The sequence below is a fragment of the Primulina tabacum genome, chromosome 16 (genome assembly GCF_025594145.1).
Source record: "Primulina tabacum isolate GXHZ01 chromosome 16, ASM2559414v2, whole genome shotgun sequence".
Lineage (NCBI taxonomy): Eukaryota > Viridiplantae > Streptophyta > Magnoliopsida > Lamiales > Gesneriaceae > Primulina > Primulina tabacum.
In genome coordinates, this window is record NC_134565.1 from 1,905,595 (window position 1) to 1,927,698 (window position 22,104).

At 34.2% G+C, this 22,104-nt stretch overlaps 2 protein-coding genes and 1 pseudogene across 2 annotated transcripts; 1 reads left to right on the top strand and 2 right to left on the bottom strand.

The window, feature by feature from the left end:
* Positions 1–4,158: 4,158 nt before the first annotated feature.
* On the bottom strand, positions 4,159–6,962 carry LOC142529314 (glycerol kinase-like). The gene is made up of 4 exons (XM_075634818.1): positions 6,719–6,962; positions 6,083–6,304; positions 4,712–5,678; positions 4,159–4,621 (listed from the first exon to the last, which is right to left on the bottom strand). The coding sequence occupies exons 1-4, from the start codon at positions 6,850–6,852 to the stop codon at positions 4,376–4,378; spliced, it is 1,569 nt and encodes a 522-aa protein (XP_075490933.1). The 5' UTR covers positions 6,853–6,962; the 3' UTR covers positions 4,159–4,375.
* A 4,127-nt stretch (positions 6,963–11,089) lies between these two features.
* On the bottom strand, positions 11,090–15,878 carry LOC142529446 (DEAD-box ATP-dependent RNA helicase 35-like; annotated as a pseudogene).
* An 897-nt stretch (positions 15,879–16,775) lies between these two features.
* Positions 16,776–18,886, top strand: LOC142529447 (protein REDUCED CHLOROPLAST COVERAGE 3-like). The gene is made up of 4 exons (XM_075634983.1): positions 16,776–16,923; positions 18,355–18,506; positions 18,577–18,669; positions 18,749–18,886. The coding sequence occupies exons 1-4, from the start codon at positions 16,776–16,778 to the stop codon at positions 18,857–18,859; spliced, it is 504 nt and encodes a 167-aa protein (XP_075491098.1). The 3' UTR covers positions 18,860–18,886.
* The last annotated feature ends 3,218 nt before the right edge of the window (positions 18,887–22,104 follow it).

Genomic DNA, 22,104 nt, shown 5'->3' on the forward strand with positions numbered 1-22,104 from the left:
GTTTTAATGTTCATTTAAAATATTTAGCGATAGCTTTTGCACCTTTCATTGTTGATGGTCTTCTTATCGTAGGCATGTGTTGAGAAAATTTGAATTCTGATTGAAATATTCAATTTGCAATCAATAAACATTCTATGGATGTCTTATAGTGAATTAATATCTCGCGATGTAATTATTGATTGATAGAATGTTTTTTGGGATCTTCTAATATGAAAATGTAAAAAAAGTTTACTTACTTGACAGAATTACTTGTTTATGAGTCTAATTAATCAAAGATTCATTGTTTTGCTACATACATTTTCAAAAGAATGTCTTACATGTTTATCCAATTAGGATGGAAGAGTTGATATTTTTCACGTTTTGTATCCACATTATATGATTACACTTTAAATAAGCATGTTACAGTTATGTGAATGTTAGAGTTGATAATGATGTTAGTGATTATATTTAACTAGATCCGGTCATACGCACTCCAATATGGCAATGCTCTATCAATGAAAGAGATTCAATCAGACGAGATTATATATTAAGAGGAATATCAACCTGTTATGGAGTATACATGAATCAAATTAGGATAACAATATCGACGATTTCAAAAAGTAGGTTTAAGAGCAGAAGATTATGATGTTCTTCTAACTATCAGTTTGTGAAAATAATGGTATTGAGATTCTAGATATGAATTCTTGTTATAGATCTGTTACAGGACGTTCGTGCCAGCAAAAAAAATCTATTATAGTTGAGCATAATTACCATTTTGATGGATTTCATGTCGCAGTAGATTTTCAGGTGGAAGAATTCAATAGCAGATAGATTTGATGATGAAGCTGTAGAACTTTTTGGACATAGCTCTGCTTTGGATCGAGATAACTTTAAGTTGTATAATGCTTATAATATTTACAATATTGCAGAGAAATTATATCTTAATGATTTCAATGGACAAAAGTTCTTGACATATTTTATGATTGTCTACATTGAAAGGAAGTTTATTACAGGATAGACACGGTTTCAATAATCGACGAGTTCTATTCAATGAAAAACCACAAGACACATCTTCAGTAGTAAAATGTCATAGACATGTGAAGTTGGTAAATGTTATCCGTGCTTAAGAGGCCATAACAGCCTTGCAAGAAAGTTAAACTGCAGACTTTGTAAGAGGTTACATCAATAAAATTAAGTCTCGGGACACATATCCGCCCAAGATGTATGTTTAAGACTTCCCCTTGAGACAAAATCTTGGGAATTTGATCCACTCGCAACTTTCCACGCGTTAAGCACTACGTTATTGCTCATTAACGAAAGTCACATCGACTATAAGAAATACAACAAGTCATAACAAGAAGTCATATCGACTAAAAGAAATGCAGCAAGTCAATGCATAAGTCATAACGACTATAAACAAGGGATAAATCGATAAAGAATCTGATTTTTTCAACAAAATAATTGACCGACTATGGAAAAGCCTAACAATTTCCAAACTATTAATGTACGAAGCTACTCAGTCAATGCCATCTACAAGGTCTAGAATACCAGACTCAATCGTTATAATTATTTCTCAGCGACCAAGCCAACCTCTATCTCAAGACTAATTATTTCCAAGATATGTAATGTACTCTCTATCACCCCCAATTCACTGGCGTTGCTCAAGAGTAGGGGCCTATGATGTGTTATTAACACAATTTCATTATTTGGCCCACTTTCCCTACAAAGCCCAAGTCCAATGGACATTCTTAAAAAACCTATAAATAGAATATCACTCTCACTATTAAATGTACACACTATTTCATTTTTCTATTTGAGCTCTTCAACTTTCGGACAATATTTGTGAACTATTTATAAACTTGAGTGTCGGAGTGTCTATACCAGCTGTCATCTTTGTCGTTTGTTTGTAATGCATGTGACAACCCACAAAGTTACTGCTTATTGGTCTAGGGCAACAAGAATCCATCTGCGTTACTCACCAACGCTACTCCTTTGCATTATTCACTTACGCTACTCGCATATCATTCGTCTACGACTACTTAGACCCAATTATGAGGCAGTCGGAGTACCAATCTATGACTACTTGGGCTCGTTTACGAGCACGTAGAAAAGTACGAAGGATTACATTTTGTGGCTACATCAAAATTAAAACAAAATCAAAGATATCCAACATCTTCCATATCACGATTTTGAATCAACAATATTGTTTCAAATATCTTAATTTAATAGAACGGTTTACAACTTACAAGGGACAAAGCATGCATGAGTCAGCTGATTCAGATTGCATAAATAATTGCTTCAAGTCACCGAAAAAAATAAATAAATAAATAAATAACCCCTCAATTCGAACAAGAATTTATGGCATTTGTTATTTATCGTTGTATATAATTAAAATTTAAAATCTTAACTCGCATTTGGATGAATGGGTTTAAAGTTTGAGATTTCAAAATTTATTGGTTTGTTTTGCAAAATTCATTTGACAATAAATTTTAAATTCTAATTAGTTATTTTTAAATCATTGTGATTGATTTCAAATACGTCCAAGTATAAAATCATTTCATTTCATCTATTCAAATGCCTGTCAAATCCAAATCTTTTCATCTACAGAAGCTGGGTGAATTATAGTATGTTGTCTATATGATTAAGACAATATTAAACTTTCTTTATCATATTTCATTTCTTGGCATATAAACAAAGTTAACAAATTTCACTTTGCCTGTCTTAAAAGGATTTCCCAATAATTGCACTCGTTTTTAAATGATTTCACGAAATTGCAATTATAAATAACATTCGTTTTCTTTTTCTTTTTAAACTTATTAAATTAAACAAATTAAATACTATATCATATTAAAAGAATAAATTAAATAGTATATCCTAATTATTTGTTTGCAAAACAAATTAAATAGTATATCGGACAATATCCTAATTATTTGTTTGCAAAACACATTAAAAGAATAAATTAAATAGTATATCATATCATCAGTTAATACAAATCCATGTCTAATCATTATATCCATCTATCAATATATTCTCCACTTCATTTTGTCGAGTGTTCCATTTTATTAATCGAATACACGTTCAAAATGCATCAATAAAAATCATTTTTTTACTATATTTCGCATAATAATTTTCTTAGGCTGCGTTTGGTACCCTTGATTAGGTGAGTTTATATCTTTTTAACCCATCTAATCACACTTTTGGTAAGATTTTTATTTAATCAAGTCAATCTCTATTATAAATGATTAGGTTATATTAACTGGGATAAAATAATCACTTATCTCCACCTAGTATTATTTATCCAACTCTTAATCCATCATATTTTTTCAATTTTACTCTTTTTCTATATCCAAACTCACCACAACTTCCCACCACCGACCGCCGACCACCCCCCCTCCATCGCCGTCGATCGCCGTCGGCCGACCACCGCCAGCCAACCACCTCCACGGCCGTCGCCTCCGCCGACCACCCCTGCCTCCGACCACCACCGCCGTCGGAATCCGACCACCGCCGCCGCCTCCGCCGACCACCCCCACGGTCGACCGCTGCCGTCGCCGCCACCACCGCCTCCGCCACCACCCCCACGGCCGACCGCCGCCGGCCGACCACCACCGCCGATCACCCCCACGGCCGACCACCGCCGTCTCCGACCGGCCACCACACCGCCGGCCGACCGCCGTCGCAATAGTGGAAGGACAATTTAGTCAATTCATCAAAAGATTCTAAATTATCTTATTCTTACCAATCATAAAAAACATAATATTATTTTATCATTATATATTATATTTCTACTTCAATCATTTTTTTTATCATTATCATTTCATAATTTTATCCTCCAAGCCTTGCTAACATGATTATTCTATATATTCCAGTGGTAGACGTAAGATCTTTCGCCCCATATTTTGAGATGCTCCTCCCGTCGATCAAAGACGTGCAGGCATTGATCCTTGTAGCGTAAAGAGAAAGGGGCGGAGTTGCTCCAGTTACGAATATATATAGGGGTACTGGTCACTTGACCGAACAAGAAGGTCAACTATTTATTGGTTTTATGATATATCTCAGTGTCAAGGATAATACAAAAGATATGTGTACCTGTTTACGAAGTACAATGCTATTTTCAAGAACCTCGTTACGATATCATAAATCCCTTCAAAAAAATTTGAACCGAAAATCGACAAGAGGTAAAATGAAGAGCATGTGTTACAAAAGATGCAAGCCAGGTCTTGAAGAAAGTAAAAGGCTTTATATCCAAAAGGAACAAGAAATTTCATGAAATGCATCAGCAGAAGTAGTCACATCCTTTATTTCTCCATTTCTCATGAAATATTACTGTCTTTTGGGATGTAAATAAACAAGAAAATAGATAAATAAACGAGATTGCGGAATGAAGCAATTCAAATTACAGAGAAAGATCCGCCAAGTCAAAAGTTCTTGAAATTGCCTTGCACCAAGAATCCACCTTCTTCTTCCTCAATTCCTCATCCATGATGGGAACAAACTTGGTGTCTTTTTTTGCCTTCTCGCCCGAAGAAAATATTTCGTCTTCAGTCCAAACACCAACAGCTAATCCAGCAGCATAAGCCGCCCCAAGAGCAGTAGTCTCTATATCACCTGGTCTCACAACTGGGTTTCCTATCAAGTCCGCCTGTACATTTCAAACCAGACTTTTAGGAATTGATTTCATAACTGTCCCCTAAAGAAACCGTTAGGAACCAGAGTAGCAAGAAAGTAATACCTGAATTTGCATCAGTAAATTGTTGACAGTGGCACCACCATCCACTCTAAGTAAAAACTCCCCTTTCTCATTCTCAGCCTCGCCCTTCTCTCCAGCGTCCTTGTCCATCGAATCCAACACATCTTTCACTTGAAAACACATGCTCTCCAGCACGGCTCGAGCAATGTGGGATTTGTTTGTAAACCTAGTGATTCCTATACAAACCCCACGAGCATCATCACGCCACCATGGCGCAAATAAACCATTAAATGCAGGTACAAAATATACCCCCCCAGATGAGTCAACCTGCAAAGCCAACTCCTCAATCTCACTAGCAGTTTTGATTATGCCTAGACTGTCCCTAAGCCATTGAACTGCCGCACCAGCTATGGCAATCGAGCCCTCTAGTGCATAGTTAATGGGAGCTTTTGGCCCGAGTTTATAAGCCAAGGTGGTCAGAAGCCCATGTTTCGACTGTACTATCTCTTCCCCAGTATTAAGAAGTATAAAAGCCCCGGTCCCATATGTGCTTTTAGCTTCGCCTTTCCGGCATGCTTGCCCCACCATTGCTGCATGCTGATCACCGAGACATCCAGAAATCGGGATGCCAGGTATCGGCCATCCTTTGCTTATATCCCCGATTATCTCAGCATTACTGATAATTTTAGGCAAGATCTCAGCTGGGATCCCCAGAGTATTCAAAGTTTGTTTATCCCAATCTAGTGTTTTGAGGTTCATTAACATGGTTCTGGAAGCATTTGACACGTCAGTGACATGCAAACCATTTTCAGTTCCTCCTGTCAAATTCCAAATCAACCATGTATCTATGGTGCCAAACAATGCATCTCCTCGCTTCACCGCCTCCTTTACGGCTTCCACATTTTCCAACAACCACAACAGCTTCAAAGCACTGAAATAAGTGCTTATTGGCAAACCACATGTCTCTACAAAATGAGTTCTTCCACCTGGTAACTCTTTCTCCAATTTTCTAGAAGAAAAATACAAAAATGAAATCCCACACCAGTGTCATCTAACAATAAAGGTTCTGAACTAAGAAACCCAGAAATGGAAATCTATTTGACACGAAAATATAAAAATATTTGACAAATCACACATGAATTTTTTCTTCAGGGTCACTTTCAAGAGTCATGACCAGCCTCTTTGCACTCAGTGGTGCTTCATGATACAAAGTCCGCATATTGTAATTACTCAAATAAATGCTAGTGATGGAAATTTATGCTTTTTTCCCCAATAAAAGCTTCAGAACACAACTTCTCAACACCGAGATGACAGAAGTAATCTTAGCCCGATTCGGATACTATCACTAAACAACAAAAGATCACAAGGTAGGCTAAAAGTAGTTATATCTTTGATCCAAAATTGAAGAATTACCTGCAGATAGAACTGGTACGTGCATCCATCCAAACAATAGCATTGTAGAGAGGGGAGCCGGTGGATTTGCTCCAAACAACAGTCGTTTCTCTCTGATTCGTAAGACCGATGGCTTTCAATCCACTGTCAACATTATAGCCTGCAGCTGTGGCTTTATCAACAGCCTTTGCAATACAGAGTCTCACGCTTTCGAGAATCTCCATTGGATCATGCTCAACCCATCTACAAAATACTCAAAATCAACCAAAATGGTACTTCCTACTCAAACAACACGGGTTCATTAATTTATTTTTAAATTTATATTAAACATATACTCTTATTAACAGGCCCCTGAAACTGGATTTGTTAGCTGAAAATACATCAGTTACCAAAACTGTTTAGTAAATGTGATACTACACAGATAAACCGAAAGAATCTTTTTTCTTTGGAAATTTAGACGAAAAATATATATGCTCTGAAAATAAATCAGTGTTCAAACAGTGAAAAACCCAAAGATAATCCAAAGAAGATTCAACCTTTTTGTTGATTCAAAGAAAAACACATACAACCCAGAAAACAAAACAGCTATAAACCACGAGAAAATAAAAATATATATGCAATCTTCAAACAGTTTAAAGTTTTAAAAAAAAAATTTACCCAGATTGAGGATAGAACTGGGTGAACTCGACTTGGTGAGATCCAATGGGCTGCGCGGCCCGATCATAAATGATGAATCTTGTGCTGGTGGTGCCTTGATCGATCGAACCCACGAATACATCTTCCCCGGACATTTTGTAGCGGGTTCAGTTTCTTGGGAATGGCGATGGTGTTGAATGTTGATCCAAGGATTTGTCAAATAAAATTTGCGCCATGATTTGATATCAATTATGAATGATTATTTAAAGATGATTTAGATCAATACGTTTTTACTAATACGGTCAATCTTATCGATATTCACAATAAAAAATAATAGTCTAGTAATATTTTGTTATGGATCACCCAAATAAAAGATCTCTCTCATCCAAATACGACCCATAAAATCGTTTCACACAGATTTTTTATTTTAAAAATTGAATATTTGAACATTTGGCTATCTTCGTTGATTCCAATTTTCCCTTTTATATGGATTTTATCAAATTTTTGGGTTGACTTTGTAGAAGCATGACATTCCTGTTTGTTAAACAGTGGTTGGCTGAAATTAATATTCCTGTTACATAAAATCTATTAGAGGTTTTTTTAAATATTATCAGAGATATATTCATTCAAAAATTTTAAAAAATATATAAAAATAAATAAATATTAAAAATTGAAAATAAAAAAATATTATAGATAATTATTGAGTTATTTGCATTCGTATTCTGACAGTTATATTCATTATCAAATATAAAAATTATAACATGTCAAAAATGATTATTGTCAAATATATAAAACATAAAGAAGGTAAACGAAAATTACTCGATAAATATTTATCACCTTGGAGGATCTTTAAAGGGTTTTTTTATTAATATTTTCACGTAATTAATATGAAAAAGCAAAGGCTTATATTTTTAAATTTTGAGGAATCATAATTTTCGTGATCTTTTGGAGGAGATCACGCGAGGCCCGTGAATCCAATTTTCTGTATTTTTTGGGAAAAAAGTACAAAAATCCACGATATATTTTTGTTTCTACGAATGATGACGTCATAAATATTTGGACTACTTATTAATTGTTTAATGTTGTGGTTGACTCGATTGTTCAAACTTATCTAATCCGATTCTGTGATACCAATTAATTTCTACGAAAATATTTTATTCATTTATAATATTAATGTTTTTCATATAATTTACTGATAACTAGATCTATTAATGATATGATTCATATACATAATAATTATTATTTTGTTGTTCGTTAATAGTTTTAATTCGTATATAATGTATATAAAGATTGATACTCTTGGTGGTTTGGCTTTATATCACTAATTAGTTTTTAAGAAAATGACTTATTCATTTAGATAATTAATATTTTCATATAATTTCCTCGTAACTATAATATCTGATCCACTTTAAAAATTCACATATTATTTCTACAAATTATCTATGCTATATTATAAAGTGTGAGACCTTTAGAGTAACTATCTTAGAGGACACCAAAATATTTAATTCCATAATTACCTTTTTACCATACTAAAAACTTTCTCAAGTCACCCCATATTTTACACCTCCTCAAGTCATTCCATATTTTATATAGAAAAAAATCTAAACAAAAATTCTATTTTAAATCGAACAACTCTTTTAAATTGAAAATAATTTCGTGTTAAGTGTTTAGTATTATTTGATCAAATTAAAAATAATAATAACACATGCAATGCGTGTGCATCTTTTGCTAGTATATATAATGATTGCATTATCTTTATGCAAATAATAATTAAAAACTATAACAAAATTTTATGAAAAATTTAATTATATATGCAATAAGTAGAATAACAAGATAAGTTTATAAAAATATTAAGTTTAATACTAACATATTTTTTAGGTTTTTAACTAAGAAACGAAAATAAAGAGTTTAATAAATTATTTAGAAGAATTTTTTTCAATAATTATGAGTGTTAATATATTAATAATACATAAAATATTAATATATTAGAAGAATTCAAACAGTTTGGTTATAATAAGAAATTTAAAGTTTTAGTAACACTTTTTAAAAGAAATTATATATCAAACAAATTTATACATTCAATAAACAAAAATTTGGTAGCATTTGAAATATCTACTAAGATGTTCAATATACATACATACATATATATATATGTATCTATATAACAATGCTGATATAAAATAAATTATCTATGATATAGAATTCTAAAAACAAAAGATAAAAAGTTATGTAGGAGGTTAAATTTTTTTAAATTAAATATTATGAGTTATAGTTTACTATTAATATTATTATTTCATTAGTTTTGATAATATTTTGATGAGACGAAAGTAATTTTCTATTATAAAAAATAATATATGAAATAGAATTCTAAAAACAAAAGGTAAAAAGTTCTGTAGGAGTTTAAATATTTTTAAATTAAATATTATGAGTTATAGTGTACTATTAATATTATTATTTCATTAGTTTTGATAATATTTTGATGAGACGAAAGTTATTTTCTACTATAAAAAATAATGTATGATATGATCCTTATAATAAATATAAATTATAATGATCATTGATTAACATTTGTCAAAGTATGAGAGCTTTTATATATGATATTTTAACATCTTTATTTATTTTGAAATCAAACTAACTAATTCAACAAATACAAAAAATATCATTTTTTATGCAAATTTATTTCTTTGGTTATATTTCAAATTTTTATGTGAAAATCATACCAGTAGTTTAAAATTTATATTTAATAATTATTCTATAAGTTTATTAGATTTTATTTGATATTTATCATATAATCTTATTTAAATGTGTATTTCATTACATATATTGCTTTTTTTATTATTTTAAAATTATATTTAACAAGAAATTAATTATCATTGATGTAGTTTATAAAAGATAGATTCTGATATAAAATTAATTATTTATGATACAAAATTCTAAAAACAAAGGTAAAAAAATTATGTAGGTGTTTAAATATTATTTAAATTAAATATTATGAGTTATATTTTACTATCAATATTATTATTTCATTAGTTTTGATGTTTTTTTGATGAGTTAGTCACGATATTTTAAATCGATAATTATTTATCGTTAGTGTGCTTAATTTATGTAAATTATTATTTATGCATTGATAAAGTCCACAATTTGATTGATTTTTAGTTTATTATGCCTTATATGTGGTGTTTGGATATTTTTTTTAAAGAATTTGTTTCAGTTTATTTGGTTCTATATATTATGCTAATTATAATTTATTATATATCATAAAATTAACAATTTGAATTTGAATTTGACAAAAAATTCGAAAGTAAAATATATAAGTTCTTAATTAATTTATTCATCTAATATAACAAGAGATTAAACTCAAATAAATAACAAAATGATTCAAATTATTATTTTAGAAAATCAAAATTTTCATTTTTATCATATAATTGTTACTTACATGCATCGCACGTGCTTCATTTTAGTATAATAAAAAGTTTGGAGTTTCTTTTATTCACTTGGCACACATTAGCAGCTTTTGAAGCATAACTTGCAAGTAATATTGAATGATTGACCAGTTAAAAAGAAAATAAACAAATCCTTAAAAGGGTGAAATATTGAGCATTAATCGTCTTCTTGAAGAATTTCGGGAACTTTCCTCGACCTTAGTTCAGAATGAGCACGTTGTAGATTCAGAGAAATTATGAATTAACAGGACTTGTATGATCTTCAGGTTATTCGATAAAGTTCGTTTTGTGTCAAAAAGAACTATTACTTGCTGTCTAAATGATTACTTGAAACATCATCTACAGAATCAGAATGAAACGAACTTGAAGGCATAGTTTCTCAAGTTATGTCGGTCCTCTTGTATTATTCGCTAGGCCGATACCAGACGAGAAGGGTTGCATTCTAACACCTCAAGATTTTGATGCGTTGCACCGAAGGGATCCCGTCCAATACGCGTGCCTAATCACATAGCGAAATGCATCCATTCATATGAAATAAATAAACAGGCCCTATGGCTACTTTGTGTATCATGGAGCTGGAATGTCCCTAAACAATTTGAGAGTGGAAAACTCTGCTTTTTATTCACATTTTTATAGTAGTAACAGATTATTGGACAAAAAGGTATGCTTTTCCTTTAGCGGTATAATTTATAAATTTATATTATGATACATTGTGTAAAATATTTTAGTATGCCTGAAGATGTGGAATTGGAATTTGAATAGAAGCTGTTTGGTATTTATATTTATATAAAGCAAGTGGATTCAAATAATTAAGATATCGAGGAAGCACTGAAGGGCATAAAAGCAGACAAGGATCCCGTACTGAAAGAACAAAGGTATAAAACATAAACGAGATAGGATAATGGATGGTATAAAACATAAACGAGATAGAAGAAAATGGATGACACAATCGAAGAGTACAAGTCAAATCTCCCCTCGATAACCTCCTGATCCGAAATAGTCCTTTCTTGAACAGTCAATTTGCATGCTCTTTTGATGCTCCAACTTGGGGCAATCACGGATACGATGACCAAGCCCACCGCAGTAAGCACAACCCTTCACTCCAGTTGCATTAGCTATCTCTTCCACATCTTCCATTGGATGGTTAAGCTCAGCAAGAACAGGCGGTATCCTCTGCTTTGCTTCTTGTAAGAGGTGCTTCAAATCCAGAAGGGTTGTTACGATTTGGTTCTTGATAATAAACGTTGTGGCAATTCCTGTTTTCCCACATCTGCCCGTTCTTCTGATTCTATGGACATAGTTTTATATTTCTGCAGGCATATCATAGTTGATGACGTGATAAATGTCGGGCAAATCGAGACCTTTGGAAGCCACATCCGTGGCTGCTAAAACATCCTTTTTGCCAGATTTAAAGGCCACGATGGCGTATTCCCTCTTCCTGATCCTTCCCTCCATGAACTGCGATAGTTTCTACTCCCTTTAGAAGAACATACTCAAGAATGTCATCCACATCCGCTTTGTTCTCACAAAACACCAAAACAGGCGGCGGTGGGGTACGTTGCAAGCATTCAAGAAGGTAAACGATCTTTGCTTTTTTCTTCACATACTCCACTTCTTGAATCACATCAAGATCAGCTGCTTCGGCCCTTCCACCGTTCACAATTACAGGCTTCACTAGTGCACTCATAGCAAAATTTTGAACCTTCGTCGGCATTGTAGCTGAAAATAGCAGGGTTTTTGTCTTTGCGCTTTGAAGTGATCAAAGACTTCTCTTTATGTCATCTTCAAAGCCCAAGTCACTAAGCGATCTGCCTTATCCAAAGTTAGATATCTGCAGAATACTGTGCGGTCAATTCAGATCTATTTCCATATTTGTGTAATTAGGAACACACGTTTTTAAAGGAAAAATGTACTTAGAATCATTCAAACAGGAGTTAAAAAAGAAAAGTATATGCATTATACATTATCAGCTTTAACTGTAACAATCTAATTGCTTCAACGTTTTCAAAAGTACAAGCACAAGGCTTGGATAAGCCCAACCAATCTACCGTTTTTACCTAACAAATCTTGAAAATGTAGCAAGTAAAATGCTAAATTCTCATCTTGCTAGTAACATACCAAAGTGAATGCAACTATATCCAAAAACAAATAAGTTCACAACCATGATTTCCTTTTAATTGATTTCACAATCATGCAGATCCAAGATTATCATGCACCCATGACCCAACCATGTGAACTAACGGTTTGGTTATGATTCCTATAAAGAAGGAACCAAGCAAGAAACACGAGGAACCATAAATCTAAATTCATTTTACAAGTCAACATTTTGAGTTCACCTACATATATACTAGTTTATGTAATTTAAACTATATCTATTCAAGTTAAATTCAAAATCTATTTTCATTTCTAATGATAAAATATTCTTTATGGGCTGTGGAACATCATTTTGGTCTAAATCGACTCAAACCGTAATCAAAACGAACTCAACCATATTTAATGGGTGCCATATTTTCAAGGTTAAGACACACAATCTGATACATCGAGCTTCATACTGTCAGATGAACTCATAAACTGATGCCTATAATATATTTTATGATAGAAAAACAGAATAATCAAGGTTAAATGATTTTCATAACAGAAAATAGGGGTGATCACGGTGCGGTTTTGCGGTTTTTTTGAAAAAATGTAAACCGAATTGCTTTATGCGGTCGGTTAGTATTTTAAAAATTTAATCGCGGTTTTACATGAAAAATTAGCCTTATAGTTTTGAGCGGTTTCAAGCGGTTGTAGTCAGTTTACGATTTTTTTAAATGAAACATATTAGAATATATATTCTAATTTATTTAAAAACAACAACAATATATTTTATTCAAATATAAAATATAGTTCAAAACGTATAAAGATCAAAATAGATAAAACAATAATCAAGATTCAAAACTAAGTTAATAATTTAACATAATACAGTCAAAACAAAAATGATATTTACACTATTTTATCTTTTTTTACTTTCAAAATTCAAACAAAATATTGTAGCAAAAGAAATAAATACTTTAATAAAATAAAAATATGAAGAATAATTAAGAAAAAGATAAGTTTTATTTGTAAGAATAATAATTTTGAAGAGAGCTGGTATATAATGAATTATGACTTCTTTATTTGAATATGTTGTTTACAATTATGATTAATATTTTTAATCGCGATTTTTATAAAATATTATGAAAAACGGTGCGGTGCAATTCGGTTCTGGCGGTTAATAAAAATTTTGATCACCCCTAAGAGAAATGCATTTGTAATCCCTAATCCTAAAAAAGATTTACAAGAATGATGTACCAGATATACAAACTTCTACAATACAGCAACAACGTCGTCTGGAGAGGTGAAAAGAGAAATTTAAAATAATGACCATCCAATATTTTATGATTTTGAAGGCAAATGAAAAAGCCAACACTAATTGATGCAAAAATTCATCACCGCGAATTTAACATCAACATGCAAAATAGTGAAGTGCATGTAAGAAAAATCCAATCATGACGAATTCTGAAGAAAATGGAGAGAAAAAAATAAACCTACAATTATCAAGTTTCATTTTCTTCTTTGCCAGCATATACTTGAGCTTCCCTAGTGTAGCAACTACGTACGATGTGAACTCTTTTCTTACGACGTCAAGTTGTGATTTCATATCAACTCCACCAACGCAAAGAAAAGGTCGCAACTCTGGATAACCAGCATCTTTCATTGGTTCAAGAAATTGTTCCACAACTTCGAATGTTTGCCTAGCAAGTTCCCTAGAAGGATAAATGATCAATCCAAACGGCCCTTCTCCAGAAGCTCCTGACATCATCACCTCTTCTTGCAAAGTGATCATAACAAGTGGCAACACAAAGACTAACGTCTTCCAAGATCCAGTGAAAGCCATCCCTATCATATCACTTCCTGACAACATAACTGGAAGCCCCTAAACTTGGATATGGGTCGGTTGCACAATTTCCTTGGACTTTATATTGGTTCTAGAAGCCTCATATCCTTAAAATTCTTTATGGGCTATGGAACATCATCTCCATCCTCAATAATGTGCCACTGCTTCCTAATGGCCTCACAAGCCTTCTTTGGCATCCTCTGAATCGATAAGGGTGGCTTCCACCCAGTCAACAATGGCTCCGAATAAGTGATGCCTTTCGCCAGCTCCCGAACAGATATCAAAGTTTTCGTTAGAGATGAGAAAATTAAACATATGAAACATTGTTTACACTAGTGGAAGCCCAAGGAAAAGGTGGAGCAGAAAACACTGGTCAAATTATGCCGCTGAATGAAAAGATATCTTGCGCTTAGACCATAGCCAACCAATTTGGTTGTCTCTTGTTAAGTTCTACAAGACTGTCACGGTGTCCTCACTCATCGTTTAAGGAATTTTTATTGGAAACATAGCAGATGAACTTCTTCTTGAGTGATTCTGGTGCTCACCAATTGGGACGTGTAGACAGCCATATCAGATGAACTTCTTCATGTTTCCTTCAACTTTATCAGCATATGAGTTACTAATTTAGTACTTCAGATTCTATGACAAGAAGTTAACATAATTAATAAGAAGGCGTGGATATGGGGAGTTGGAATTTGGATAAACAAGTCACTTGTTCTCTTAACAATAATCATAATAAATACAGTACAAATAGCCAGGGGCTTTAAATGGAAAAAAAATCTGATTTATAAATTTTCAACATCAATGTAATTATATATCTTACAAAAACTGTTCTAGAAGGGTGTTCCAACATTCAGAAACCTCAGTACTCCCATTTTAGTACTTGGATTTACATCAGAAAGTTCATGATTTCTTTGCAATGAGCCATCCTCTCCAAGTTCTAGCCATCCCACACTTCTGAGCAAGTTCACCTTGCTGCTCCACAACTTCCTCTTTCTTCGTCCTTAAATCACTCTTCTTTCTTTTTTTTACTGATCATCTTGAGCCACCACCGTGGACATCTGGTAGCTAAAATTGATCATCAAATATGTTATTGCAGTCAAATGGCATGACCGCAAAGCATTTAAAACTGAACTTCACTCCGCTACTATTTTGCACAATGACGAAATTGTGCAGTACATCACCAATTTTGATTTTAACAAGTCCAACTATCACCACATAATAGTGACCAATGTCATCGATTTTGTTGTGCATTGAGTTGATATCTCTGATGTTTGGCCCCTTGAAGAAGGCCTAAAACAATATAAATGTTAAAACATAGTATTATTGAGTAGTAGTCTCGTAACAACTATAGAGAATATTTTGATACACCTTTCTAAGTATAAAAAAGCTCGGATAAGAAACCGTTCGACCAATGACAGGACGAGAACACAAATGGTTGATTGCCTCAGTTGATGTCAAGGTCCTGAATGATTGGATTGTATCTTTCTTATTAAAAACATAAAAAAAAAATAGCAATTGATAAAAAATTTCAACCTATGTGTACGAATATGACAATAACTTCTTACTCTTCGATCAAAAAGTGAATGTAGATTTCGCTCGAGCGGGTTAGTGTATATGGTGGACAAATTTAATCTTAAGTCTTGATATACCATAGAGCGTGTGATACTTGAGTACCTAGTTCACACATGACATCATGTCTGAGCGTTTCGGCATCGTTGATGAGTGAAGACACCGAATACAAGTTGTCGTGAACATCAACTATGTCAAAACAATAATAGTCTGAATTTTTTATGGTGATATTCAAAATCCTATAATGCATTTCGACACATGCAACGACGCTCACAAATGCACATAAGCCAACTTTTTCTTGGTAGCAAACGGGGAATAAAAAATTGCTTAAGATATTGTAATCTGTAGGACCGAGCGCTTGCCACTTTACCAAAAGCTATAGCTATTAGTAATGATGCAACTGAAATCTTTTAAACCGCTACAGCAGCTCAAACACTACGATTCGATCGCTCTACCAAGCAGAGACAATTATTGCACCCAACAATCTCCCTCCCAATAATTGCACTCCTTGCAATCAATGGGAATCGAACCCGTGACCTTGGCTCTGATACCAATTGTAGGACCGAGCGCTTGCCACTTTACCAAAAGCTATAGCTATTAGTAATGGTACAACTCAAATCTTTTAAACCGCACAGCAGCTCAAGCACTACGATTCGATCGCTCTATCAAGCAGGGACAATTATTGCACCCAACATAATCCACTACATATGTGAAACATTCATGTTGGATGTGAGAGTATAATTCACAGTCGAGTGCCCTTAACAAAAAAATATGACATTTAACTATCCCTCTACAATCTATCTCACAAGCACACACATTTCTATTACACACTTATCATATATATTCTAGTTTGGACCCTTGTAATATTGATTCACTTATATCTAGTAGTTGTCCCGGAAGAATCTTTATGAAAGTAGACATCTTAGAGAACGGTTTCTTTCTTTTTCCATTTTCAGAAGTAGTAATCATGAATTTTTACAGCATACTTGTCTTTATTTGTGTATATATACAGGCTTAAAGTGTCAATTAATCAGGAATATAAATATTTTTATTCATTAAAATGAGACAAATACACATACCGTATTATTCGCTGGTATCATTCGCTAATAAATGTAGTCATAATGAACTGTTGGAGTGCTTCTAAAGAATGAGGTCATTTCTTTTCCTTTTTCAAGTTGCAGACTTTGCATCATTGGAACTTTCTCCAGTAGATGGGCATACATTGACTGACTTCATGCATCTTAGAGGGCTACAAATGCGTTCTTTAGGTCGTGTGGTGGGTGAAATCTGCCTTTGTGTGTGTGTACAAGTGCGCTTATATGTGTTTCGCATGAAATTCTCATGCTTTGTGAGAACCTGAAATTCCAGCAGTAGCAGCAGAATTCCAGCAGTAGCAGCAGCTAGCAAATTTCAGCAGAAGCTAGCAATTCCAGCAGCAACTCATATTTCAGAAGATGATATTTTCCAGGAGACAAAATCCAGCAGACAGAATCCAGCAGCAGAAGAGTTCAGTAGCGAGATTCCAACAGATAACTACTGATTCTGCTGAGGACTTGTAACTGAAGCATTTAACACGAAATAAAGGTTGTTAATGGCAGATTATGGTCATTAATTGGAAGGCTAACAGTCAGATTTTGGCCTATAAATAGCAACCTCAATCTCTGAAATGGTTGTTACCAAAATTTTGAGTTCACACTTGAAATTAGAGCTAAGAGAGTGCATTTTTCGAAGCTGTAAAATCCAGTAGCGAGGCAAGCAGATTTCCAGACTTCAACCGAAATTCTTTAAGAAAATTACAGTAAGTGAGCTTATGTATAAGTATCTTGAATCCAGTTTGATGATTTATGTTTTAAAGCAAAGTTTCCGTATGATCGATTTCTGATATCTGAATTTTGAAGCACTGAAACCTAGTGAACTAATGGTAGGAATATATATTCTGAACATTACTGATTACTGGCCTCACCCCTTAGAGGAGAGAACATATAGGGGACTGATAGCAGTTTAGCCATAAAATTCACTAATGTGCTCATTTCTTACTTGTTAAATTTCTGATTTCTGATTAATGAATACTGATTACTGATTTCTGAATACTGAATACTGATTTCTGTTATGAAAATAAGAATTTCTGTATATTATTCGTATTACTGTTTCAGTATGAAAATGATTTCGAAAACTAGGAGTTATTACTGAGTGACAACCATATCACTCACCCACCAAATCCATCTCAGATAAGAGCGAGGAAGAATTGTTAAAAGAAGAAAAATAGCATCAGTTTTCGGGCTGGTGAAGAAGATTGTTATTTTTCTCAGTTCTGAATTATGTAATTAGATTCCGCTGCATCTGTTAAGACAGTATTATGTTCGGTTTTACATTTTTGCTATAAAACATTTGAGTTTGTATCTGACATTGAGATATTCGGTATTTATGAATAAAAAGACTGGTTTATGAATTTTGTACTTCTGAGGCTTGTTGTTTTCGAATGTAAATTTGAGAGCAACGTCGGTGTCAACCAACCCCTGTTTCGGGGCGTGACATGCTTCATGTTGGATAAATATTATTGTTTAAAATAGGTTGAACTTGCAGAGAAGCTTCCTCATATAGAATCTCTTTGTATTCATGAGATGGTTACCCGAGCCTTTAAACATTTGCTTCAAGCTGTAATTGCTTCTATTCAGAGCATGGATAGCATGTCCACTTCAATAGCCACAACCTTAAACTTCTGCTAGGGTCTTCCCAATCCAAAAATGATGACGTGCAAGATCAAACGCTCAAATTAACATGGCTGCATGTATTTCTAAAGAAAAAATTTGGTTGGGAACTGAAAGATGAATTCCGACATTTGAGAAAGTTATCTGTACTCAGAGGACTTTGTCATAAGGTTCTACCTTAACTTATTCTACTAAATCTTGTATAACTGGGAAGGATTTAGTAATTTTTCTGTTTTTTAGGTTGGGTTAGAGTTGGTTCCTAAAGACTATGATATGGACAGCTCCACTCCATTTAAGAAATCTGATGTCATCAGCTTGGTACCAGTCTGCAAGGTAGGTGCAAGCAAAAACTAGAAAATCTAATCACGTATCAGGCAATCTATGATAACTTCTTTGGACTTCAAAATTACAGCATGTAGTATGCTCTTCTGCTGATGGGCGAACTCTTTTGGAGTCCTCCAAGATTGCACTTGACAAAGGGAAGCTAGAAGATGCTGTTAAATATGGAACAAAGATACTGTAGTTGTTCCCTGTATGTAAGTGATTTGTGTTGTTCTCATGTCTTTATATAATGTATATGGAACAAAGGTATTGTAGTTGTTCCCTGTATTCAAAATCATATAATGTATTTCGACACATGCAACGGTGCTCACAAATGCACATGAGCCAACTTTTCCTTGGTAGCGGACGAGAGATAAGAAATTGCGGCACTGTTGAGGAGTAGAGCCGTCGAATACAAGTTGTCGTATACGTCAACTACGTCGAAACAATAACAGTCTGAACTCTTGATGGTGATATTCAAAATCCTATAATGCATTTCGACACATGCAACGGCGCTAACAAATGCACATTAGTCAATTTTTCCTTGATAGGGGACGGGAGATAAAAAATTGCGACAAAGTTAAGGAGTGGGGGCACCGAATACAAGTTTTCGTACACGTCAACTACATCAAAACAATAACAGTTTGAATTTTTGATTGTGATATTCGAAATTCTATAAAGCATTTGACACCTGCAACGGCTCTCACAAATCCAGCCAACATTTTTTTGGTAGCGGACAAGAGATAAGAAATTGCGGCATCGTTGAGGAGTGGGGAGACCGAATACAAGTTGTCGTATACATTAAGTACTTCGAAACAATAACAGTCTCGTTGGTGATTTTCAAATGCACATGCAACGGCGCTTACAAATGCACATAAGCCAACTTTTCCTTTGTAGCGGACGTGAGATAAGAAATTATGGCATCGCTAAAGAGTAGTGGCACCGAATACAAGTTGTCGTATACGTCAACTACGTCAAAACAATAACTTGCTGAATTCTTGACGGTGATATTCAAAATCCTGTAATGAATTTCGACACATGCAACAGCGCTCACAAATGCACATGAGCCGACTTTTCCTTGGTAGCGGACGAGAGATAAAAAATTGTGGCATCGTTGAGGATTGGAGGCACCGAATACAAGTTGTCGTATATGCCAACTACATCGAAATGATAATAGTCTGAATGCTTGATGGTGATATTCAAAATCTTATAATACATTTCGAGACAAACAACGACGCTCACAAATGCACATAACCCAACTTTTCCATGGCAGTGGAGGAGGATAAGAAATTGCGGCATCGTTGAGGAATGGGGGCATCGAATACAAGTTGTCGTATACGACAACTACGTCGAAACAAACTCAAGTGATATTCGAAATTCTATAAAGCATTTGACACCTCAGTACTCCCATTTTAGTACTTGGATTTACATTAGAAAGTTCATGATTTCTTTGTAATGAGCCATCATCTCCAAGTTCGAGCCATCCCACACTTCTGAGCAGGTTCACCTTGCTGCTCCACAACTTTCTCTTTCTTCATCCTTAAATCACTCTTTTTTTTACTGATCATCGTTGAGCCACCGCCGTGGACATCTGGTAGCTAAAACTGACCATCAAATATGTTATATTAGTCAAATGGCATGACCGCAAAGCATTTAAAACCGAACTTCACTCCGCTACTATTTTGCACAATGACGAAATTGCGCAGTACATCACCAATTTTGATTTTAAGAAGTCCAACTATCACCACATAATGGTGAGCAACTCAAACCATAATAAAAAACGAACTAAATCATATTTATAAAGGCTCGTAACAGCTATAGAGATTAATTTGGTAACCATTCTAAGTCTAAAAAAGATTGGAAAAGAAACCATTCGACCAATGACATGACGATAACGCAAATGGTTGATTGCCTCAGTTGATGTCAAGGTCCTGAATGATTGAATTGTATGTCTTTCCCATTAAAAACACAAAAAACAAAAGCAATTGATCAAAAAATTTATACATGTACGCATATAAAAATAACTTCTTACCCTTCGATCAAAAAGTGAATGTAGATTGCGCTCGAGCGGGTTAGTGCATATGGTGGACGACTTTAATCCGTAAGTTTATATATACCATAGAACATGTGATGCTATAGCACCTATTCCACACATGACATCCTGTCTGAGCGTTTCGACATCGTTCAGGAGTGGGGGCGCCGAATACAAGTTTTCGTATACGTCAACTACATCAAAACAATAACAGTCTGAATTCATGATGGTGATATTCAAAATCCTATAATGTATTTCGACACATGCAACGGTGCTCACAAATGCACATGAGCCAACTTTTCCTTGGTAGCGGACGAGAGATAAGAAACTGCGGCACCGTTGAGGAGTAGAGCCACCGAATACAAGTTGTCGTATACGTCAACTACGTCGAAACAATAACAGTCTGAACTCTTGATGGTGATATTCAAAATCCTATAATGAATTTCGACACATGCAACGGCGCTAACAAATGCACATTAGCCAATTTTTCCTTGATAGCGAACGAAAGATAAAAAATTGCGACAAAGTTAAGGAGTGGGGGCACCGAATACAAGTTGTCGTATACGTCAACTACCTCGAAACAATAACAGTTTGAATTTTTGATGGTGATATTCGAAATTCTATAAAGCATTTGACACCTGCAACGGCTCTCACAAATCCAGCCAACTTTTTTTTGGTAGCGGACAAGAAATAAGAAATTGCGGCATCGTTGAGGAGTCTGGACACCGAATACAAATTGTCATATACGTCAACTACTTCGAAACAATAACAATCTGAATTCTTGATTGTGATATTCAAAATCATATAAAGTATTTGACACATACAATGACGCTCACAAATGCACATGAGCCAACTTTGTTTTGGTAGCGGATGAGAGATAAAAAATTGCGGCATTGTTGAGCAGTGGAGACACCCAATACAAGTTGTCGTATACTTCAACTACGTCGAAACAATAACATTATGAATTCTCGTTGGTGATTTTCAAAATTATATAAAGCATTTGACACATGCAACGGCGCTTACAAATGCTCATAAGCCAACCTTTCCTTTGTAGCTTTCGTGAGATAAGAAATTGTGGCATCGCTAAAGAGTAGTGGCACCGAATACAAATTGTCGGATACGTCAACTACGTCGAAACAATAACTTGCTGAATTCTTGATGGCGATATTCAAAATCCTATAATGCATTTCGACTACGTCGAAACAATAACTTGCTGAATTCTTGATGGTGATATTCAAAATCCTATAATGCATTTCGACACATGCAACAGCGCTCACAAATGCACATGAGCCGACTTTTCCTTGGTAGCGGACGAGAGATAAAAAATTGTGGCATCGTTGAGGATTGGAGGCACCGAATACAAGTTGTCGTATATGCCAACTACATCGAAATGATAATAGTCTGAATGCTTGATG